The sequence below is a fragment of the Equus asinus genome, chromosome 27 (genome assembly GCF_041296235.1).
Source record: "Equus asinus isolate D_3611 breed Donkey chromosome 27, EquAss-T2T_v2, whole genome shotgun sequence".
Classification (NCBI taxonomy): domain Eukaryota; kingdom Metazoa; phylum Chordata; class Mammalia; order Perissodactyla; family Equidae; genus Equus; species Equus asinus.
Window position 1 is genome coordinate 1,846,961 of NC_091816.1, and position 24,896 is coordinate 1,871,856.

Consider the following 24,896-nt stretch of genomic DNA (forward strand, 5'->3'; position numbering starts at 1 on the left):
CTCTGTAAGGGGCCCTAAAACCTTCCTGGAAATGGAGGAGGAGGGGGGAATTGAAATTCCCCTGAAGGCTTCTGAGGAAGAGGTGTTCACCTGCTCAGGCTGTGCTCGAAGAATTTCCCTGCCCCACATCCAGTCTTAACTTCCTTCAAATACATCACGACTTCAGCTGCTTTCCACCATCTCCACTGGTGCTGCCCTAACCACAAACTCCATCATCTCTCTCTTGGATTCGAGTGCTGCTTTCTAATTGCTTCCACTCCCACCCTTTGACAGTCCATTTTCTGCCCAGCAGCTAGAGCCATCTCTTAAAGCAGAGGACAATTATGTCAGTTCTCTGCTCAAATCCACCAAATGCTTCCCACCAAACTTAGAAAAAACACCCCCAGTTCTTACCATGGTCTCCCGGGCCCTACGTGGCTCCTACCCTCTCCCACTCTGCCCTCAACCCATCTCCCAGTGCTGCAGGCCTATCTGCTCTTTCCAGAACATTCCAGTAAGCTTCTGTTCTGGGGAGGCTCTTGCCCTAAAGATCCCTGCTCCTTTCCTTTGTCCCATCTTTGCTCCAATGTCATCTCCTTGAAGAGGTCATTCCAGGTTACTCCATCTAAAAATCCGCTTATGATATTCTGTCCCCTTATGATACTTTATCTTCCATCAGAGCACTTGATCTTATTATACGTTTATTGTCTGTCTGCCCTGCTAGAAAATGCAGCTCCAGGAAGCAGGGGCCTTGTCCGCCTCACTGCTGTCCCCCAGTTCCTGGGGCAGTGCCTGGCATGTGTGGCTGCTGAGCCAATGGCTGCTGAGCGAACGAGACTTGGGTAACAGTGCAGTCAGCTGCCTGGCTTTTGTTTGCTGAGTGGTGTTTGGACGGTTTGGGCCAGAGATGAATTGCTCTGGAGAAAAGAGAAGTGAGGAGGCCACAGCTGTCCTTCTCCAGCCTGCCCCACCCAGGCAGCCCCTCCTCCAAAGAGAAGAATGCTGTTTGGGGGCACTGCGGCAGACACACTAGTTACCGGCCAACAGCCATTGCCCTTTCTTCCTGGTAACAGAGGCTAAATTTATTCAGGAGTGCATGATGCCAGCTTAAAATGCTCCCCTCTCAGGCTCCCTCACAGCTAGGGATGGCTGTATGACACATGCGTGGCCAAGGAGGGTATTAACAGAAGCCACTGGGTGAGGTTCACAGGAAACATTGTTGAATAGGATGGACTCAACCCAACATGTACTTCCGCTTCTACCCTTTTCCTTTCTACTTCTCTTGCCCGGAACTGGGACATGTTGTCTAGAGATTTGGCCACCTGAGCATTTTGCACGCCTGGTGAAGGCTACACACATAAGGTGGCCGAATAGATAGACAGGTGGAGACTGCATCCCTGTTAGCATGGTGACTGCCATGCCAGCCCTGGACTGCCCGCTTCCAAATTTCTTGATGGGTGAGAAAACACTTGCCTCTTTTGACTAAGCCACTGTAGCCACTGTTACCTGTGTCTGAGGCCAGTCCCAGCTTCTGAGAGCGCCAGAGTCCTGACCTTCCCCAAGAGACCTTGTGTCTCTGTTAACCCAGCAGGTACAAATACTGAAGACACCATCTCACAACAGATGGAGACACCCCAGGAAGGCTGAGACCAACTGAATAACGTCTGAGCCAATCCACACACACGCACACACACGCTTCCGAGCTCAGACAACCCTGAGACCTTATAATTTTGGACCTATGTGAGGGAGCCTACCGAGGGTGGAGACTGCACCCTCGAACTTGGAAGTTTTCCTGTCACTTTGAAAGGAAGTGGAGTTGCACGTTGGCAGGGATCTTCTAAAACGATAACCCGGACATTCCCCAGATCTGTCACCCACAAAGCCACGCCCTTTCCCAGGATCCAAAGGAAACAAGCAGGTCCGCTCTTGCAGGGACCTGTGTATTTTTCGACCTGTGTTGCCAGTGTCAGAGGGTGAGCTGCTGCCTGAATCGAGGGGGAAAAGCACAAATCCGTTCTGTTACCAACTGAAGGTTTGTTTCCCTTCAGATTCCCATGTGGAAGCCTAACCTCCAAGGTGACTGTATTTGGAGACGGGCCTGTAGGGAGGTAACGAAGGTTAACTGAGGTCATCAGGGTGGGGCCGTCATCCCATGGAACTCATGAGAAGAGGAAAAGAGGCCAGAGACACTTCTCTCTCCGTCTCCATGCAAACACTGAGGAAGGCCATGTGAGGGCACAGCAAGAAAGCTGCTGTTCACAAGCCGGGAAGAGAGTCCTCACCAGAAACTGAATTTACCAGCATCTTTATCACGGATTTCTAGCCCCCAAAACTGTGAGAAAATAAATTGCTGTTAAGCCAGTCAGTCAGCGGCATTTTGCTATGACAGCCCAAGCTGACTAGTACAAATCTGTATTGACCTAAACTGACCTTACCAAAAGTGAATAAATAAAAAGGCCAAAGGTTTAACACTTTCTGCCTAATATCTCCAAGCTTCCTGAATCTTCCCAAAGCAGAAGCTGAAGTCTCTGAGCCATTGGAGCAGACACAGACGACAGGCCAGGAGATGTTTCTGGCGTCCTTCGTGTAAAATAGAGCATGAGGAGGAAAGGCAAGGGCTTGCACCGGCTCGTTGAGGCCAGGGGCTCCTTAAATATGTGACGATGTTTGCTGAGTGCACAGATGAAGGAATAAACGCTCAAAAGGCCACAAAAGGCACCTCTGTGAACAGGGGAAGGAGGCAGAGGCCGGGCCCACTGTTCTAGAGGACACAGAGTCACAGATATGTTCAGGGTTTCCAGGACACATGGTCTGTGTTTTAAAGAATAAATAAATTCCCGAAAAATTGTGTGTAAACTAAGTTTTTGCAAATGGACTTATATTTAAAATTCATTAGGCAAGGCCAACATATCAAGATACGCCTCAGTGACTCGTTGCCAAGTCAAGAAGCTGCTTTTGGAAGATGAGCGACCCCCTGCTGTGGGCGCTTGGAGTTTTCAAAGTCAGCTTCCCGAGGGAGGGATGGGAGATCATTTGTATTCGTAAATAATTTCAGCATTAATTAAAGAGAAAGGAAATGTGAAATGACAAAGAAGTGAAGGCAAGAGAGCTGGAAAGGACCTCCAAGATTATCTAAGCCCCTCCTTTTACAAGGGAAGATCCTGGGGTACGCAGAGGGGAAGTGGCTTGCCCAGGATCACCCAGCGAATGAGCAGCAGGTGTGGTCTTCTGACCCTCCGGTCAGCCACCTTTCCACCAGCCCATGAGGTTCTTTGAGGATTGAAGACGCAAAAGACTGTTGCCTCCACTATGGTCTCTTTCCTGCCTCATAAAAACTCTTCCAGCAACTCTCTTCTCTGAACATATGTCTGTTGTTATTGCTGTTTTCGTTGCTGTGTTGTTGTTAGCATTACATTTTCCAAAATTCTTCACTGTTGTTTAAAGCAATCTGCTACCCGGAAGAATCCTAAACCAGGTCATCTTTGTTTGGTCGTAGGGGGACACTCCACAGTGCGACAGTGCTCTGTAACCCTACTCGAATCTCGCTGTGTGCAGCTGGCATCCAGCAGACTGCTTTGCCCGGGGGCCCCTTGACTGGGCCCCCCTGGGTCACTCTCCTTGGAGGTGGACACCCAGTGCTTTGCCGAGGGAGCGGTCCTGCTTCAGAACTGACCAAGGACTCCCAGGTTCTCTTGTTTTGGGTCCTGCTTTGCAACACACTCAGTCTAGTGCCTATCTTCAGAGGATGTGTGCTACCTATCAAAGCTTTTCGCCATCTCTTTTAGTAAAGAAGGAATTTTGTTTCTTCCATAAACCCCAGTTCTCCTCTCTCTACTTAATCTTCGTCTCAGGTTTCTTTGTCAAAATCTTTCCCTTAGGACTAGACAAGCAACTCCACAGGCAGAGAGCAAGAAAAGGAAAAACCAGCTGGAGAGCACACGCAAGTGATTCCGACAGACAGACACATACACAGAGATGGTGAGCACTCTGCTGATTCTAGTTATTTCCTCCACGAGGGACCCAGGCTGGGAAAGTGCTCCAGAGGGCACACTGCTCTGGGCTCAGAGTGCTGGGTCTCTTGCCAAACATGTCACTTGTTAGAACGAGAACCCAACAAATATTTATTTAACATTGAGAGGCAGTGGGGTCAGGTCTAGAGACATGAGTTCTGGTCCTGATTCCAAGCTGTGTAATCTTAAGCAAGGCATTTAACCTCTCCCCAAAAAATCGGGAGGGGATGATTGCTAAGGCCCCTAGCAACTCATACGTCCCATGCGTCCATGATCTTTACGTCCATGAAACAGCCACAAAATGTGAACTACTTGTGCCAGATATTCGCTGTTTCAAAGATACAAAAGACAGCCCAAGTTTAAGATGCGCCATTGATTGCAGAACAGCCCTCTCTCCTGGCTGCCATTTACTGCAACAGAGAAAGCGTCCAGGTAAAGGGGAATAAAGCCATCCGGGGACTGGACGGGACTCCCTCCCTGTGAGGAGGGTGGGGCTCACTCAACCCCAGGAAGTGGGATCATGAGAGACTCGGATGAGGTGCCCAGCATGAGCTTGAGACAAGGGAATTTTTCTTTGGCACCTATGACTTGACCTTCTAGATCATGCTTCCTTTCCTTTCTTCAGGCTCTCAGACCCCTACTCTCTCCTACCCCCATAGCAACACCCACTTTCAGGAAAATTTTGACAAACTCACTCACACCAAGGTATAAATAACTGAGAAGACTTACGAGATGAAATTTCCCGTGATTATTTATGGTTTTATTGAAGACAGCACCATTGGGTATCCTCAGCCAGGAGAGGAAAGAAATAATTGAAGAATTTCAAACCTCAGCAAGTATGTTTGGGAGAGGCGTATTTTTTGTTTTGACACCTTGTGGTATGTTTTGGTTTTGCCTTCCATTATCACCACCTGTCCAAAAAAAATCATACCACAGATATGGTAGCCTCTTCTGACAACACATAGAGTGAGCTCTCAGGGTGAAATCAAATAATAAATATTTACTGGATTCTTGCTAGAGAGTTTATTAGGACGACTTTTTAAATTCCCTCTTGTTTCCCACACGCTGGAACCATTCCTAGGATACGGGAGGTCCTCAATAAATATTTACTGAATGAATAAACACGCGTCATCATGTGGTAAGAGTGATGGGAAGATGAATAAGACACAGTCCCTATTTCTGGGAGCAGACACAAACACAGAGAGCATGAATTAGCAATATAAGAGCTGTCGCACGGCCATACACAATTATCCTTTTCACCAACGCAAAAACATAAAAAGGAACAGTTGCCCCCAGCAGTTTGAAAAAGATAGTTTCGTATAACGAAAAGAAACTACTTTCTTTGCAATGAGTAGTAAAGTTAAAGAACTTAAGGAAAAGTGGTAAGATCTGAAAACAGAAATAAACTCCAATGGATCTAGAAATATTCACAAATGTGAGTTACCCCATAGATTTATTCCAGATCTGTGGCAGATGTGTACAGCTCAGTACACATTCCCAAACTCCTGCAGCCTACACAGTGGATAACAAGGACCAGGCTCTCTCTAATTCCAACTTTCTCACATATCCGCTACCGTGCGCAGAGGAGGATGAAAGGTGAACCAAGAGGGTTTAAGCTAACTCCCCCTGCCAGCCAGGGAGATGATTTCTCTGGGGAAAGAACAGTAAGAATCAATTCTCTCATGGTAAATAGAATATTCTAGCAAATTAAGGCAGAAAGACATTAGACACGTACATTAATCGTATGCTAAAACACAGAAGTTGATTTTTATTTTCATCATTGCCAAATTGCATCGAAGACTTTGCAGAGATCCAGTCTTGTGGTATTTGAAAGTGGGTTCGATGCTCTGTGCACTTAGAAACTTCTGTTTGTTTTCAAGTGTTTGGAACGAGCAAAGGCTACGTGTTTAATGCATGATAATGTTCAGGAGGGGAACATTAGGCCCTGCGACTTGTGATCCAGGATTTATTTCAGGGCTTGGGCAAATATCTTAGTGCCTCTGGTTCTCCATCTGAAAGTTCCAACAATTACATGTGGCAAAAACACTAGTGAGAAACAAATGCAGTTGCTAATGGAACAACACTGCTTTCTCACCCTCTGGCTCCTGGCTCTAGATGGTTTCTGGTGCAAAGAGAAGAGCTTTCTATTCTCAAGTTACAAAAAAAGTGAAATGATTCCCAAACCCAGAAAACTTTCAGGTGTAAATGACCACTTTTTCCTAAACTTTTTGGATTTTTCTTCCTTTTTCCCTTTCCCTTTGTTCCCTCTCCCGCTCTCTCCATCTCTCTCCTGTTATTTGTCTTGTTTCTTTATTAAGAATTCCTCTATTTTCCATTGGATAATAGTCACATAAAACTCACACATGTTCATAGACATTTGATATATATTTTTGTTTAATTGTGATATACAAACATACTAAATCTACCTACATACACAAATTTATGAAAGTATTTATATAGATCTACAGGATACATTGGACAAAATTAAATATCTACACACAGATTTAATGATTATTAGCAGATATGACAAAAATGTTGATATAGTAAATTTCTATGTCAAATAATTTAACAATTCTCTGAGTAAGATTCAGTGCATTTGGTAACACTTTTCCTGCTTTTATATCTTCCTACCAAGCTCATATGATTCAAAAGGAATAACACAATCAATGACAAAAGCATAAACGTTATGGAATTCATAGATATGCTTTCTTTAGCAATATATAGATTTCAGAGAATTACTCATTGGAGCCACATTTCAAAGGTTAACTTAAGATGCCTAAATATTACATTTTGTAATTCTAACTTTATCAACACCAGAGTTTCACCTCTCTTGCTTAAATAATTCTACAATTACAAAGTTTTAATTTAATTTAACCTGGGCTTACCTGGGGGGGTGGCACCAAGGACAATGAGCACCAGGATGAAGTCTGCCAGCGTCATGATGCCAGTTTTAGAGAGACGGTTTCTTCCTTCTTCTAACAACGGAGTCTTTCCATTGGAAAGGGGGGCTTTGAAAAGAAAATGCAGTGTTTCAAAGTCCGAAGTAGAAGGCAAGGGGAACGTAGGCACCTGAAGTGGGAGAAAATCGTCTCAGACCATCTCGCCCGAGTGCGGTGCTGCTTCAAGTACACTTCATTGATTTCCAGTCAGCTGTCAGATCGTGTAAGTCCAAGAAATATCTCTGGGTCCTAACTCCTGACTTATTAATTTACTCTCTTGCAAAGAGATGCAGAGCAACAGAGAAAGGATGAAGCTAGACAACTTCCGAATGTTCTGTGGTATTTTTCTTACGGTTGGAGATCTGCGTAAAGAAGAAAAACTGCATTTTAGGACATGCATCATGGAAGTTTGTTTCTCATCCACATTATTCCTCTATTATCTTTTCATTTTGGACTTGGAGCTTAAGAATAATGAATATGAAGTAGTCAAAAGGTACAAACTTCCAGCTATAAAAGAAATAAGTCATGAGATGTAATGTACAGCATGGTGACGACAGTTAATAATACTGTATTGTATGTTTGAAAGTTGCTAAAAGAGTAGATCTTAAAAGTTCTCATCACAAGAAAAATTATTTATTTATTTTTAAAGATTGGCGCCTGAGCTAACATCTGTTGCCAATCTTTTTTTTTTTTCCCTTCTTCTCCCCAAAAGTCTCCCAGTGCACAGTTGTATTCTCCAGTTGTAGGTCCTTCTGGTTGTGGCATGTGGGATGCCGCCTCAGCATGGCCTGATGAGTGGTGCCATGTCCGCACCCAGGATCCGAACTGGTGAAACCCTGGGCCGCCAAAGCAGAGTACACAAACTTAACCACTCAGCCACAGGGTTGGCCCCAGGAAAAAATAATTTTGTAATGATGCATGGCGATGGATGTTAGCTAGACTTATTGTGGTGAGGATTTCACAATATATTCAAATATCGAATTACATGTGGTACATCTAAAACTAATAGAATGCTATACATCAATCATATCTCACTAAAAAAAAAGAGGATAATGAACATGTCCTTTAGCTCTCTCATCTAATGGTTCTCCCATATTTTAATGTCAGAGCATCCTCTGTGGTTCCCTTGAGCCCACCGCGTCCACCTTACCCTTCCTATATGAGAAACGATGGGGGGTTAGTCTTGTTTTGTGTCGCTTATGGGACTTGGGGACTGATAATGACATTCTTTCTTTGATGCACTTTCTTCACAGTGGATCAGATTCTCATCTCGCTCAGCGCTGTCCACACCCAGAGGGCCCCTAATAAATGCACATCAAATGAACGGGCAAGTATAAGTTAGGGCTGAGGAGAGGCCAGGTGGGAGCAGGGTTACCTGGACAGGGACAAGGGCACTGTTGAACTTGACTTGAGCAACACTGATTTAACCAATTTTAAAACTTCTCAGTGACATCTCATTAAGGCCCCACTGTGTACCAACTTTCAAGCACCAGGTGGTGCTAAGTAAGGTACCAACATATAATGAAAAGAGCCCCAGCCTAGGAGGCAGGACTGTCCCTTCCTCATGCCCCACCTCTCTGTGCTGCTCAGAGACCCCCTCACACCATGTGGCTGCTTACCCGCCTGCCTGTCTCCCATACTAGACCGAGGGCTCCCGAGGAAGGATGAGGACACTGTGTTCTCTCATCCCTGTTTCATCAGTGCCTATCACTGCAAATGCTTAAGAACATTGCTTGAATGAAAGGAGGAAGGAAACAATGAGACACTGATTGCCTATCCCAGTGAATTGTGTTCCAGGCCCACAGCGAGTTGACAACTGTCCCAGGAATAAATCAGCCACTAACCCAGGGGGGCAGGAAGGAGCGCCTTTCATTATTTTCAATAAATCAAGTAAAATGAAGCTTGCCATTCCACTGAGCTGGCAGGACATTCACTCTCAGTCATTTCAGGAGCTCCATCCCCTTCCCCAGAGTGGGGAAAGAATCGGGAAGGCTTTGGTGGTCCCCCAAGCACACGGCAGACCCTGTAGCCTCCAGTCCATCTGGACCACAGCAGAGGGGTCAGTGGCCAGCCACGTGGCCCCTTGGAAGCGACAGCTCTGCTACCCACTGCCTGGCCAAACGCCCAGGCCTTGGCCAGGACTGGAAGTCTGGGCGGCAGGATCGCCCTCTGAGCTTCCACAGAGCCGCTGCCTCCGAGCACAGCCACTTCCACACGGTCCTGCCGCCGCAGCGTGGCCCTGGCTGCCAGAGGGACCAGCCAGCCTCTGGGAGCTTCCCCCCATCTCTCTTTACAGCCTCCTTTCTGCCCCAAAAGACACTCACCTCGTCTCCACCACTCTGCAGACCTCAAATAATCTCGTCAGTGAGTTTTGACTTTCCGGGAAGGCAGACGTTGAACAAGCAGGGAGAGACGTCTTTAAGCAGCTTCTGCTTTTGGTCTCTATAAACTTAAGGAGGCTAGCTCCTTTCTTGGAAAATGGAGGGGAAAAAACCATACAAAGAAGAAAATACAAATTCTTATCCCAAAAAATCATCCTGCTCTGAGCCAGTGTGCGCTTTCACCCTCCCCTGTATGGATGCAAATAATTCGTAATCAATCTATAAATCAAAATTTGGGGTGAGTTTATTATGAACCAGAGCTGAGGCCTATGGCCTGGGGGCCTTTCTTCTCCAAGGAATGAAGCACACCCAAGAAGTGGGGTGGACAGAGAGGTTACATACCATCTTAGAACAAAGAGCCTAGATCACATGTGACAGGAATGTCTCTTTTACTACTGTCACGAGGCGCTGAGCTGGCACAGCAGGTCAGTGGTCAGCAGGTCAGTGGTCATAAGGTGAGCACAGCAGGTTAATAATTAATCCTTAGTTTCTAGGAAGAGATGCTTATCCTTAAGGAAATGTCCATGTGGCGGGAAACCACATCCCTATCTTTAAGGGCATCATTCTTGTCTCTGAGACATTGTGAATGTTTAAAGCAGAGATACAGTGCATGCTCAACAGGCCACGTCAGTCCCTTTTGGAAAAACAAGGCCAGGCTGAATTAGTTTTACACTAAATGGCTCCCTCGTGTACCCCAGTAAATAGTACTGCTTTTCATTTATGCATCACCTGTTCCATAACCAGGTGATAAACATCAGCTGGGCAGCTGCCTGGGGTGTGGCTGTATCCATCAAAGCAGAAATAATCAGAAGGGCTCCCTTATCAACGGAGGCTAAGCTTGCCTGCAAGGACCCCTGAGCAAACCCCTGCTCGTCATCAGTGACCTAGCGCTGGTGGGAGGGAGAGTGAGCTCTCGTTCCCACAGCTGCGGAATGCTGCCCAGACGACTTCATATGAACTCCTGAGAGCGACAAAAACAAACCGGAGGTGAGAGAAAATAGATGCACTTCCAAGTGAAGACGTAGAAATCATGTTGAGCACTTTTTAAATTGTGAAAGGAGTATAATCCTAACAGTAAATTTAAAAACACTCATAATCCATCTTCCTAGTCTACCCTCCATCACAATCTTGGTCTGTTTCCTACCACACACACATGCCTTCTTGTGCTCCTGTGCATACACTCAGAAGCACAAATGCACACACACAAAATCGTATAGCTTTTATCTAGTGTTCATACAAGTTTATCTTTCAACTAAACTGTTACTATTTATAACATAAAACACCACCACCAAAAAGGAGAATGTTTTGACATCAATTTTGAGAAAAGAAGAAACTTTAAGTTATTTCATGATCTCTAGGGAGACAAAAGGCAAAATTGGTGATGGTTCCATAGGACAACTGAGTGGACTCAGAGCTGGTTGAGCAGCCACCAGAATAAGGTCTCTAAGTGGCGTTCTCCCCTACGGCAGCGCGGCTGTGACTCATTTAACATCGCTCTCTCTCTCTCTCTCTCTCTCTCTCTCTCTCGAGTGCTTTCTTAAAGTCATGGAAGATATGCTTATCAGATTTGCAAACACACAAAATAAGGGGATCATCTTGACTGCTGAGGTCGCTTCCTATACTGAACTGCACAACCTTGTCATCCACTGTGTGCGACAGAATCAAGGTCCAGAACAGCTCCAAAAGGCTGAGACATGGGGCCCATCCCAAGAGGGTAGAAGAGCTTAGAGCCACCTTGTCTGTGTGCACTGGGATGAAATACATCCTCTTATTTATGATTTTATTTCTACAAAAAAATCTTACAAAGTTAGAAAAACTAAATCATATTGAGGTCTTCATCTAATTAATTGCCTCTATTGCAAATAATACGATCACGTGACACTGAGAGTATCTTGGTCACCGTAAGGATGGCGGCTCTCCTGTGCCAGGGCTGTCTGGAACACTCTTCGTTTAGTACAGCATGTTTTTGTGTGTTCTTTTTTTTTAAGATTTTATTTTTTCTTTTTCTCCCCAAAGCCCCCCAGTATGTAGTTGTGTACCTTTAGCTGTGGGTCCTTCCAGCTGTGGCATGTGGGACGCCACCTCAGCATGGCCTGATGAGCGGTGCCATGTCCACGCCCAGGATTCCAACCTGCGAAACCCTGGGCCACCGAAGCAGAGCGCGCGAACTTAACCACTCGGCCACGGGGTCGACGTCTAGGGCCACGTTTTAAGAAAGCTAAAGATGCTCATCCAGGGGGAGTCAAGAGACCAGGGGTGTACAAAGGAGGCTTTATGAGAGATGATTAGAGAGCAAGGGGCTCAGATTAGAAAACAAGAAGTCTTAGGAAACTGTCCTTTTGCTATGAAAAGTTTACCCGAGACAGTTAACCTCTCCACGCCAACCGCATCTTACAGGTGAGGACACTGGAGCCCAGGGAAGTGGGCTCAGTGCCAGGTGGAAACGTCTAGTGGCGTCACACAGCTAGATGGCGGCAGAATCCGGGCCTGAACCACACAGCAGGCCCCTGGCTGAGTTACCCCCTTCACCGCAGCGCTTCGGTGCACAGGGGAACCACAGTGGGGAGAACTCGCACCGCCTTCCGAAGGGCGGAAACGCTCTCTTCAGGCCGCGTCGAGGATGTGCACACTCGCTCCTCCGGGCCCCCCGATGCCTCACCACGCATGCCTGCTGCAGCTCGTCTGCCCCCGCGGCGGCCAGCGTTACTAGGCCTTCAGATACTCACGTCGTCTTCTGACCGCCGACGGGCACGTTTGTGGGAGGGCTCCGGGGTGAGTGTTAATGTTCCCGGGAGTCAGAAGGTCTGGAACGTCATAGGGTCTGAATTTGAAAGTCTCCCTGCCCTCCAAAATAATCGCGCAGCCTTTGATGGCTACATTTCACGCTCAAGATAACCTTTTGGCTTAAAACTTGTTAAATCCAGAGACCTTGGGAAGGAGAGCATTTTAATCTGAAATGTCTCAAACCCTTTCTCTTCCCCTGCGCTGTTCACAAGCGTACCATCCTCCCAACAGTAACATTTCGCATGATCTCCAGAGATTTGGAAGTCGTGGCTTTTAAGTAAGTGTCAAATTCTTTCCTGAGATCAAACCATAGAAGCCAAGGGCTCCTGGGAATGCTTCGCGATTTCCCCGGGTTTGGCCTCAGGTGACTGGGACCCGCGACGCGGACGGTGCCGCGTGGGACTTGGGCGCCCCCCGGTGGTCGCTAGGTCGTACTGCAGACTTGTGCCGACAGGCTCCTTAAAGGATGTGCGCTTTAGATTTTGTTCCTTGAATTTTAAACTAAACTAGATAGATCGTGGTGGTGATGACGATATAGATAAATACATACATGGATACATAGATACATACGCGATAGATAGATAAACAGCTTGCCTAAATCCAAAACGTAGTACTAGAAGGCAGGGGGCTGTTGGGGTGACTGCTCCGCCCGCCCACGCACAGCCCTCAGGCGGGGCTGCAGATGGAGAGGAGCCCCAGCCTCACAGCCTGGGGAACTTACTCAGGTGCGTGAGTGGGTGCCCACGACTGGGCGGGACCGGGCGGGTCACGGGGCCTGGCGCGTGCTGCAGGAAGGAGGGCCGAGCCGAGGGAAGCCGTCTCCAAGCTTACCGTGCGCTTTCCCGAACCTCCCCGTGCTTCCCGATCGTCTGGGGAGCGTTTGAGAAACAGATTCCCAGATGCTTTCCCCAGGAATTCTGGTTCCGTGGGTCTGGAACAGGGCCCTCGTGGTTCTGTCGAGCAGCCAAGTTTACAGACCACACGTCCCTGCCTCTCATCCTGTTCCAAGTTAAGCCGCCACAAGGGCGGAAAGAAAACGCTGGATGACAGGGGAGCACACCACATTAAACCATGGCCAACAAGGAGGAGGGGGCCCGCGGGCGCCCATGACCACGAGGGCCCAAAGCCGCAGAAGGCCCTAGACCCCGGTGTCACAAGGAAGACGTCGTGATCCTGGGAGGGAGGGCGGCGGGAGTCCAGCACGCGGACCGGCTGAGGAGGGGTTTCTCGCGGCGCCCCTCGTGTCATTCTTCACTCGTTCTTCTCTTTCTTTTCTGAGGCTTTACTTCATCCGTTTGAATGACGCACCCTGCCTTCACCATCGTCACCATCACCACCATCATCTTGCAGAGCAACAGTGGAGCGGGTCCCGGTCAGACCTGCCAGGCCCGAGGGTTGGGTTTCCAGCCCCAAGCTTCCAGAGGCGAGTTCTTTCCCTGGCGACGCTACATCTGCAGCCAGGCTCGCCCCGCAGGACATCGGGGAGCGGCGCTGCCGTCGCAGGCCGCTGTGGAGTTTACCTGCAGTTAAAGCAGCTTTGTCTTAGCCCCGCCTGGTGAGGGTGCTGCTGCCGAGGCGGGCTCCTGGACCCAGGTGGGCGCCCCCAGGTGCCCGCAGCACCTGCGCTAAGGGACTGCCAGAAGGTGAGGGGAGAGCGTCCTGGGGTCAAAACAGTGGAGGCCAGATCCGCAAACAGGAGCAGAGAGGAGCCCTGGGCCAGGAATAGAGGCTGAATCTGAGTCCCACGGGAGCTGCGGGCACTTAGGAACAGAGGAGGTGGAAGGGGGAAGTTGGAAGGGAGCGCGAAAGTGAGTCCTGGGTTTCAACTGTGCATGCACAGCGGGAAGCTCCAAGGTTTGTTTTGTTGCGGGCCAGACAGGTGGTGTGTGGGCTTTACCCTAATTAACAGCGCTGGGCAGAGGGTTGATTGCAGGTAACTAATCAGTAATTATCTATAAAAGGATTGTGGTGGGCGGGAAGAGCACTGGTCTAGAGTCTGGAAACCTAAGTTTTGACCCTAATTGTGACCTTGGACAAGTGACCTTTTGTGGCATCAGATTCCTCATCTATGGGGTAAAGAAGCTGGATTAGATCAGTTGTTCCCGATGCTCCCTTTGGGAGCTCTCAAAAAATACTGAAGCCTGAGTTTTGCACCCCGAGATGCCAACTGTGACTGGTCCACTGTGGGGCCCCGGGATCATGTGTTTTTTAAGCTCTGGGTAATTCTAATCTGTAGCCAGAGTGCCGAACCACAGACTAGATGAACTCGATGCTTCCTTTGGGTTTGAAAATTTGATGAGTCTGTGTTACAGCTAGGGTGGTCAACCATCCCAGTTTGTCCAGGATTGTGCCAGTTTTAAAACTGAAAGTCCCTTCTCCCAGAAGCCCCTTCAGTCTTGGGTCACATTCCACATCATTCCTCTCCGACATCAGTACAAAAAGAAAGAAGAGAGCATGCTCAGAACTCCCCGAGGTGTGTGTTTCTGTGTGTGACTTCACCAGGCCTGTCGGGAAGCAAATTTATGACTCTGCTATTCACTTGCTACATAGTTGCCATGTGCCTAGTTAAGTACACATTTGGGAAACGCCTACCTTGCATGGATTTCTAAAGATTATATATCAACCATCCTAGCCTGTTTCCCGTTATATATCAACCATCCTAGCCTGTTTCCCGTTCTCCAACCTGATGCATTCAGAAGTATGCCTTTTCTTTCCTTTCTAACTCTAGTAAAACAAAGAAACATTAAGAGCAGAAGTTTTAAAAGACATTCATTCATTCAACAGGTATCTGTCTAACGTCTGCGTATTGATTCTTCTCATTCTCCACCCTGCATGCAGTCCCCCACCAAGCCATTTTTTGTCCATCTTGAAAACATAGCTCCTCTAACTGCCCCCACTTCTACCCGAGCGCGGTGGCTCCCAGACTGGAGGGGCAGCCGCATCTCCTGGCCGGCCTGTTAAAACTCTAATTCCAGGGCCCAGAATTTCTCATTCAGGAGGTCTGGGGTGGGACTGATAATTGGCGTTTCCAGCAAGGTCCCAGGTGTCATGCATTGCATTCCAGAGCAATGCGTGGAGAGCTGGCAGGGTGGGACATTGGGCTCCAGGACAGGAATGTGACTCTTGGGCTATGAGCTTTATTTTTTTTGAATTGTGGTAAAATACATATAGCAAAATTTACCATCTTAACCATTTTTAATAATAGTGATAAGTACATTCACATTGTTATGCAACTGTCAGCACCATCCATCTCCAGAACTCTTTTCAGCTTGCAAAACCAAAATTCTGTCCCCATTAAACATAACTCGCCACCCCTCCTCCTCCCAGCCCCTGGCACCCACTATTCACCTTTGTCTCTGAATCTGATCACTCTGAGTGTCTCTTATAGGTGGAATCATACAGTTATACTTGTATTTGTCTTTTTGTGTCTGGCTCATTTCACTGAACACAGTGTCCTCCAGGTTCATCCATGTTGTAGCATGTGTCAGAATTTCCTTCCTTTTTAAAGCCGAATAATATTCCGTTGTATGGATATACCACATTTTGCTTCTCCATTGCTCTGTTGGTGGACACTTGGGTTGCTTCCACGTTTTAGCTATTGTGAATAATGCTGCTATGAACACAGGTGTACAAATATCTCTTTGAGACTCAGTTTTCAATTTTTATGGATTTATACCTAGAAGTGACGTTGCTGGATCCTATGGTAGTTCTGTTTTCAGTTTTTGAGGGACCTCCGTGCTGTGTTCCATAGTGTCTGCACCACCTCACATCCCCACCAGCAGTGCACAAGGTCTCCCATTTCTCCAATTCCTCACCAACACTTGTTATTTTCTGGGTTGTTTGATAGCAGCCATGCTGGGCTGTGGGCTTTTAAGCTACACAATTAAAGAAAATTGTGAAATTGTAGTATTTAAAAATCCTTAGGGGGAACTTAATGGGGGAGAGAAGATAAATGTACTTTGAAACAGAAATCTTCTGACCTGTGTTTCAATGAGACTTCTGCTGTCCATTCCCTTTACCATTACTCTCTGTTCTTACTTTTTTTTTTTTATTTTGCTCCCATCTCTGTGCATTCCTCGTTAGCTCTTATCCAACCCCCCATCATATAGATGATCATCTTGCCCACGTGACAAGCTGTTTCTGTCTCAGAACTACTGGAATCTTTCTGAGCCAAGAGCCAGAATGAACTAAATTCTCCATCAGATTTTAAGCAGTGGAAGTTTGGGTGAGTTCTTGGGTGCTTCTTAAAATACACCCATCTTTTTCCAAAATGACAAAGTGATTGTTCTTTGGTTTATAAAAGTCGCAGCAGGCATGATATATGGGAGTCCAAGGTGTTACTTTTTTTCTTTGCATCTGCTGAGAACTATCTGAATACTTTCTCTTATCCAAATGACTGTTGTTTGAATGCAGATCTGCCAGGGCCTTTCCATAAAGGTGTGTGCTTTGCTTTTGTTTGTGTGCTTGCCGCTAGCATAAACCTCAGTCTCCTGTTTTGGTCCTTCTATCCCTGAACTAGCAGGAACCTCTGAGCAGCAAAAATTAAGCCTCCAGTTAGTCCAGGGCCTGAGCCGGCCCTTAACACGGCCTGTAAGTAACGTGACGGAACTCTGTCCCCCCCTGCAAGTTCTGCACTCAAAGTCCACGACACCTGTTCCTCGTGCACCCCAGCTGCTCCTCCTGCCCTCGTCCGAGCCGTGAGGGTGGATACGCCGATCCTCTGGCTCTCTGTTTTGGTTTGACTCCCAGATTTCCAGTGGGCTTTAAGTTTCCGGTGCACCGTGAGTTCCTCGAAGGCTGTATCTTACTCCTCTTGGAAGAAGCTTGTCTGGCTCATGGAAAACTCTCAAAATGTTGAATGAGGATGGCGCAAACCTAAGGCTGCTTTATACCTGCTTTTCAGTTCAGCTTTTTGAGTGCCTGGGTATGTGAACGCCTTTTTATTGATAAGGGTTGCCTAAAAGAACTGAACCTGTATGATTTCCTATTAGGATGTGGTTCTGATACTATAAAACTGCCCTGCTTGAGTCCATCCTGAGGCCAGTGTGCCCTTTGTCCAAATTCCCGGTCAGAGAGGTTGAGACAGAAGGGCACTTCTGTTCATCACGGACTTTCCATTTCACTCTGTTTCTTTAATGGCTGGGAAAGTACTGAGCAAGCCTCACGTTGTTTTACTGCTCCTGCCTCGGGGGAGCCTGGCCTGGGAGTAAGGGGGGCCTGGGGAGCCAGCCTTTGCTGCCCCTGAGCTCCCCTCAATTTTGGTTCCTCAGGTCTCTTGACTCAATCGGCAAACTTTCTGCTCTGCTGTAGAACCCTTGCTGTGGGAAACTGGGTTGTAGTCACCATGATGCGGGACTTGATCCTGGAGGAAAACAGACATCCCGAGAGGATTCCTGAATTCTCAGAGGGCCTTTTTTTCTTGCTTTTTCCCCCGGCCCTCAGTTAGCTCCCTGTGTTAAGGAAAGCAGCGTTTAGGTTTTATAAATTGAAGTTAGGTGCGTTCCTCTTAACAGCTCATCAGAGACCAATTAGAGATGATTTTCAGTTCCCTGGGCAGTTTTCCAACGTTGGAAAGTAAGTCATTCTCTTCCTTTCGTTGTTGTTGAAGTTATCACCCTTCCAGCTTGTGATAAGCTTTATTTTGGTTTCGTTCTCGTTTACTGAGTTCTTACCTGAAGCAATACTACCTGGCAGGCATAAAACTTCAGGTGTGTTGGCCGAGGAAAGGGCTCTTCTTAGGAAAGATGGCACAGAATAACCAAGTATGGTCCTACTTGCTGCTTCTCGTTGGCCATGGCTGGAACCACAGAAATTTTTTTTTTTTTCTGTTTCTTCCCCTTTTCCCTCCCCCCTCAGCTGGCTCTCTCTCCTGAGTTTGTTAGTGCTTCCATCTGTCTGTTTTCTCCCCCTGTACTAAGACATTACTTGACACTACATTCCTCCTTGAGGCTCCAGGGCACAAAGAGAGCAGGGCTGGGCCAGCCGCACTCCCCTGTAATCACAGTGACTGGGTGAGCACATCCCCATGGTCACTTGGGGCTGACGCTCAAGAGGGGAATGACTCAGAGAGCCGCAGCATCTGTGGCTCCCTGCATGAGCAGGTGTCACAGGGCCAATGCAGAAATGAGCTTGGGTGTGTCCGTCAGGAAGGTCCTCTACAAATTTTGAGAATTCCAAGTGTCCCCCTCCTTGAGAAGGATAAATGTGTCAAACGCTAGTTCTGAGTGACGGTGCAGGGTCACAGTCCCTCCTGCATGCACAAGGAGGCCTGGGTGGGCCGAGACGAGGGCTCTGTGAAGACATCTGGAACCACAGAAATTGTATTGAAATTCAAGCAATTAACCCTTCAGCAAATTTGTGACCTTTACTCCAATTTGGGGGGATTATGGGGTTTTAACAAATGATTCCAGGCTGAAATATTTCAAAAAGAAAGGACAGAATGTATTCTAGAAACTTCAGACCTATAAATTTGATACCAATCCCTAACAAAATGGCTTACTAGACACATAGTTAACAGTTATTGCTGAGATCCAGCACAGATCCATTAAACACAAGTAGTACTAACTAAACACACCTCTTATTGGGATATTAGGCTAAATGATCAAGGTATGGCAGATGCATTAACGGCACACAACTTTAGAGTTTTGGATCCTGGCCTGTGTCACTAGGAGGAGAGATTGGTGGGATCACACAGGAAATCTAGTATGGCCTGCAGATAAAAGGGCTGAAGAGACAGGTCTGAGGCACAGATATTAGAATTGCTGCTTCTTTGCATTAAGCAAGAAGAAGGTAAGATGTAAATATCAGAAAAACAAAGATAGTGGCCCACAGAAAAGGAAACAAAGGTTGTCCTTTGTCCTCACAGTTAATAGAGGGTTTTGTGAGTTATGGATTTTGGAGATATCCAGAGGACCCAACTGACCACTGAGAATGAGACTGAGAAGGTTGAATTTTCTATCCCTTAAGGGCTCGAGGCAAAAATCACAACAGTGGACAAAAGGACGTGCCTAGAGGAGCCACATCAGATGAGGAAGCCAGATCAGAGACACCCCCCCACCCGTGCTTTTTGGCCCCCATGAATAATATGAGGAACATTCAAATAATTGGAATTTGAGAGTTGTGGAATGAGTTCTCAACTTCCCTGTGGCATCTACTGATATAATTATATGCATACATATGCATTTATTAACTGTTAATTAAATACCAATATAGGGATCAAGAAGGTAATATTATCCACCTAATATAGGCTCTGGCAAGTTGCTCCAGACAGACGTACCCGAGATAGAACACTCCTTCTATGCCTCAGATTATCCTCTTTGACTAAACAGCCCCAGGAGTGACACTGGTGAAGGGAGGAATGACACCATGGCCCTGAGAAATGAGCCAAACTACCGTGGAGATGAGCAGGGTGACATGACACAGACAGGTCATTCTTAAATGTGAAAGTTGTTGATGTCAGCACAGTCCCTCACAGGCAAGATGAAGGTATGTAGGTTTGGGGAGAATAAAGCAAGTACATTTCTGGCCTGTTCAACAACGTGAAAGCTGTTGTTTAAGAACTGCTGCTGTTCAGCCTTCAATATTCACAATTAATCAACAAATGTCTCTTGAAAACCAGCTTTGAGGTCATCTGTGATAAAACTGTGAGTGATGCACAAAAATGGCGAGACAGAATCTTGACCATGATGAATTTACAGTATATAACTGCCAGCGCTTTCTTGGTTACAACAGACAAAACTCCAACTAACATTTGCTTAGAATAAAAAGTTGGAGGGGGGACTTATTGGAGGCATTCTAGGGGGGCTTGTGGAGTCAAATGAGGACCTTAATATGCAGGCTCAGGAAGCTGGGAACTGGGACCCTCTGGTCACCAGGCAGACCAGGACCAGGGACTCAAGCCTCCAGGACTTCCTCCCAGGTGTCGCTTTAGCCTCTCCGGCTGAAGATGGGTTTCTCCACGTGATAGGCAATGTGGCTCCTGCACATCCAGCCTCCCGTGTGCCTTCTGACAGGTCCCTGACCAGAGAGGAAAGGAGGTTTCTCTCCCAACTTTGAAAATGTCGCAAAAGAAATTTGGCCATTGGTCACTGTGGCCAGGGATGAAGTATTATGATGGACCCAGCCTGGGTCCTGTGCCCAGCTCTATAGCAAGGGTACTAGGTAGGGTCCTTTATGAGAAGGAGAAAAGATTTGGTGTCAGACAAAATCAAGTCACTACATAGTCATTCTGGCGAGATCAGACTCATGGACATGAAGCAGTGGCAAGGACATGCCATCATGGGCCAAGGAAGTGTGCAATTGATACAGGGCTGGGGTCATCTTCTAGCCTGTGTGGCCTGCTCGTGGTGACCACACCCCACTGTGGCTCTTTGGCTACTCAAGCATTGCAGAAACACTGGCGAGTCTTGGAATCACAGGAAACATTTAATTAGGGAGCTCACAGGTTCCTTGTTTCTGCATCAGAATGACCACAAAGGAGATACTGTAGTTCATAGATTTTATTTTAAAAGGTTTATTAAACATACTCCTTGATCTCACCAACTCTGCAGTCGTATGTGAGTCCTCTCCGGTCTGCCTCTTGGCAGAAGATGTCCTGGATGCCCCAAATATTGTCATAAATTTGTATTTTGTTACTTCTTTTTCTTATATTGGATAGCCCCTACTCCCACCCCACCGGATGGCTATTATGGAGTCCTTGAGTTAATGTTTTACTGCTCCCTTCCCAGTCCTTATCACTAGGGAAGTGTTGGAAGTTGTGGCGGGCAGAGACAATTGGGAGTTGGGTTCCTGGGTTTTGAATGTTGGCCCTCATATCTAATCAGTTTAATCCAGTGCTTCTCAGCTGGGGGCCATTTGCCCCTCAGGGGACAGTTAACAATGTCTGGAGACGTTTTGGTTGTCACAGTGGCATGAGGGATGCTACTGGCATTCGATGGGTAGACACCAGGCATGCTGCTAAACACCCTACAGTGCAGAGGAGAACCCCACAACAAAGCATTATCTTGCCCAAAATGTCAGTGTGCTAAGGTTAAGTCTTGGTTCTAATCCAGCATGGAGTAGGAGTCCAGTTCTCTGGAGGGTTAAGGACAGGTGTGGGATAAAGTGGAAAGACTGCTGTGGATGTTCTAGGAGGGCAAAGAGAGTGCACCCAAGGACCTTCCTCCCTCAGCCTGCGGCCCAAGGCCATCAGTGACATTTAAGTGGGGATAGAAAAAGGCATCTTCAAAACACTCCTGATCTAACAAACTCCAGAAACGCAGCAGCAGCCTTGGGCCAAACAATTCCCTTCGGCAGTCCCAGGCTAAGCCCCCACCAGGCTGCAACGCCATCCCAGTCTACCTGCACCTTTTATCTGGCTTGTGCCCTGGCCCCAGGGCCTTCACTTGCCCTGCTCCCAGACTGGCGAGGCTGGCCCTCGAAGAGAGACTCACTCTTCTCTGGCGGAAGTGCTTGACAATTTGATTTCTACATTAAGCCTTTGCTGAGAAATCCCAATATCCATATATTTTGTGTGTTTTAAACCAAATTGACTCTAATTATTAATGTTGCCAATTCCCATGAGAAGAAAATGTGAGATTGTAAGCCAGCTCTTATCACTGGAAAATTTCACCATGGGACACAAATCATGAGAACAGGACATATTTCAACAGGGAGCGACACTGAGAAAAATACCACTTAGATATAATTATATTTCATCAAAGACACAATAGAATTGGAGGGGAGGAGATGAGAGAGGCTTGTTCTAATCATGGAGCCCTGAGGAGGACTGACCACAGAGAAAACATGCATTTAAGAATGATAAGTAAACTGTTTTGCTGAGGACATAGGTGCCATCTGTCCATTCATCCATCCATCTGTCCATCCATCCATTCATTTACTCATTTGTTCTGACTTTCTACTCAGTTCAGGAAAGCCACAATGCTAAAGGCTCAGAGGATAAAACAATGGCCAGGATGATGATTCCCCACCCTCAAGGAATTTATGACTGCCTGGGAAGCCAGCTATGTGCTTGCCCTGAGAACTTCTGCTTTCCCATGTGGGAGTTCCAGTGTCACGCTGTCATGTTTCTGATCCAAAAACTGAGCCAGATTTCCTTCATTCACATAGTGGTTGGGGTAGATGGGAAATCAAAGGGTGAGAAATTCCATTTCAACTGGAATGTAAAATGCAGATCTGTCTCGTGCTCCAGGGGGCACCATTACATAGAATACACCTAGATCTGTGACTCTGGTGGTGTGTGAGAACATGGCTTTTCTTGTGTCAGATACATGGGAATCAGGGAATTTTAGAGAAGTTTGCTGTCTTTGGGGATTCACGAGGCGAGATTCTTTGAGATTTTTTTTTATTAAAGTACATACATCAAGGAAAGTGCACAAATCTTAAATATACAACTTAATGAACTTTTGCATAGCTATACACTCAGGTAATCACCACCTAGATGAATATATAGAATCTCTCCAACCCTCCAGAAAGTTCCATTTCCTAGAGCAATTCTCAGACCATACCCCCTCCCATGGTCATTCTTCTGACTTTATCATAAGTTGGTTTTACTTGTCTTGAACCTCATAAAAATGGAACGATCTAGGATGTGCTCTTTTTCGTCTTTCTTTGTCTCATGTTTCTGTCTGCCCATCATCCAGATCGACGCACTCAGCAGCAGCCTGATCTCTTTATTGCCACGTAGCATTCCACTAAAGAACACATTCCAAATTATTTATCCGTTCTCTCAGTGATGGACATTTGGGTTATTTACAATTTGGAGTTGTGGTGACTAAGACTGCTATGAACATTCTTGTACGTATTTTCTGGCGGACATGTGTGCTTATTACTCTTGCTGTACATCCAGGAGTAGAATCTGATAGTATTTTTAGATTCTAAAAATATTCGTAGATAAAATACACTAGTTTTTATCTCTCGGTGTTTATACAGATATTTATTAAAGAGAGATCTAGCTGCAGCCCACAGAGTGTTTTTCACTGTGACTGGCCCCAGTCTGGAGAAGACATGCTGTTTTGTTCTCAAATCACATGATGAACAACATCCATATTATGTTGCATCACGAACAGAGGAGACCGTGATGGGAGTTGGTGTACTTTGCCCCCTAAAGTTAATTGGTTAAATTTAATTGGTTAGAAGAGAATCCATGTGTGTGTACATGGAGCTGGCTCTGGAAAGATTGTGTTTCTTTTGAAAATTACAGCTGGGTGCCTGTGGGACAACACGGTCAAAGCCTTGGGAGCCCGCTGATCTATTATCCTGGAGAACACGGAGACGGGGTGAAGGTGGGACCTCAGGCTTGATGGCTGACTGCGTGAGGAGCGTGAAGGAGCAGGTGCAGAGATGACCCTGAGGTTTTCCATCTGAGGATGAGAAGGAGAATGCTTATGCTATTAAGAGAAATAAGACAATCAAGAGAAAGAGGAGCAGCATCACCAACTGACTCGCGCTCCTGTGGCAACGTGTAAAGAAAATTCATCTCTTTATTTCTCCATAACCAGTCTGAATTTTCACGTGAGACCTCACCTTCTCGGTAACAGGAAAGTACACTTGAAATTTAAGCTTGCCAAAGAGTGGCACCTCAGTCTCTTTTGGATGATTTGATCTCTTGAGTGAATGCTTAGTTTCCACCACCCACCCCAGCTGCCTTTTCTCCAAGAGGCGTCTGATGTGGGTCGGCCACTGGAACCAGCTGGAATGCCTGGGGTCTTGATGATCTCATGGAGGTAAAGTTGATTATAAAGTTTGTAATTGTATAAACTATAAAAAAATGAATTGCTTGTTTATTTAATGGAACATAAAAGCAAGAATAGCCAGGAAGTCCCTGGAAAAAACCAACAGAGGTAAGGGAAAGAGGAAAATATTATAAAACCTCTCTGCCTAAATCAGTGTGGTATTGGCACATAAATAGATACACAGACCAAGCAACAGACTCAAAAATCTAGACAAAGACCCAATTGCATATGGCAACTTAGTCTATGAAAAGGAGGCATCTCAGATGAGCAGGGGAAAGATACATGTCTTAGGTTGTTTTAGGGTACCTGGGCAGCCGTGCGGAAGAAGATACAGTTGGATCCATTCTTTATATGGTGCACTGAGATAAATTCCAAATGGACTTAAATGTGAAAAATTAAGCCCTACAACTGCGAGAAGAAAACATGGGTGAATGCCTCTGTAAATTATGTAATAAGAAAACTTTCCTAAAGTTTAAAATCCAGAAGCAATGAGAGAAAAGATTAATAAGTCTAATTACATGAAAAAAGTTTGCACAGCCAAAAATACCATGAACACAATATAACAAACTGGGGAAAAATATTATAGATAAAGTATTATTATCCCTAATATATACATAGCTTCTAAATTAAAGAAGAAAAAGGCCACAAATCTGTAGAAACATGGACTAGAGATAGAAACAGAAAAGTCACAGAAAATGAAATAAATCCAGATGGCCCCTAACCATTTAAAAAAGATTCTCAACCTTGCATATAATGAGAAAAACGCAAGTTAAAACTCAGCAAGATGCTATTTCTCACATAGCAGACTGACAAAAGCCAAGATGTTTGACGACATATTCTGTTTATTCTGTTGGCTGAGCCTGGGGGAAGTGGGCGTTCTTACATGGTGCTGGTGGGACTGCAAAATGGTATAATTCCTTGGAGGGGACTTTGGCAATATCTAGCAAATTACATGTGCATTTACTCACTGAACTGGCTTCCCTGCTTTTAGGTATCTATCCCGAAGATAGTGTGGCAAAAATATGAAAAGACACATGCACAAGGCTATCCTTGCAGCTCTACTTAACAAAA

At 46.3% G+C, this 24,896-nt stretch overlaps 1 protein-coding gene across 2 annotated transcripts in view; it reads right to left on the reverse strand.

Annotated features, from left to right (window-relative positions):
• The window catches only part of CHRNB3 (cholinergic receptor nicotinic beta 3 subunit), a 34,174-nt gene extending 26,346 nt beyond the window's left edge, over nucleotides 1–7,828 (reverse strand). For both annotated transcript variants that reach the window (XR_011498803.1, XM_014837802.3), the window contains exon 1: nucleotides 6,875–7,828. Coding sequence is in view for 1 of the 2 variants with exons in the window: in XM_014837802.3 (XP_014693288.1) it covers nucleotides 6,875–6,929 (55 nt within the window). In the remaining variant the exon portion in view is untranslated. The remainder of the gene's footprint in view (nucleotides 1–6,874) is intronic.
• Between the last annotated feature and the right edge of the window lie 17,068 nt (nucleotides 7,829–24,896).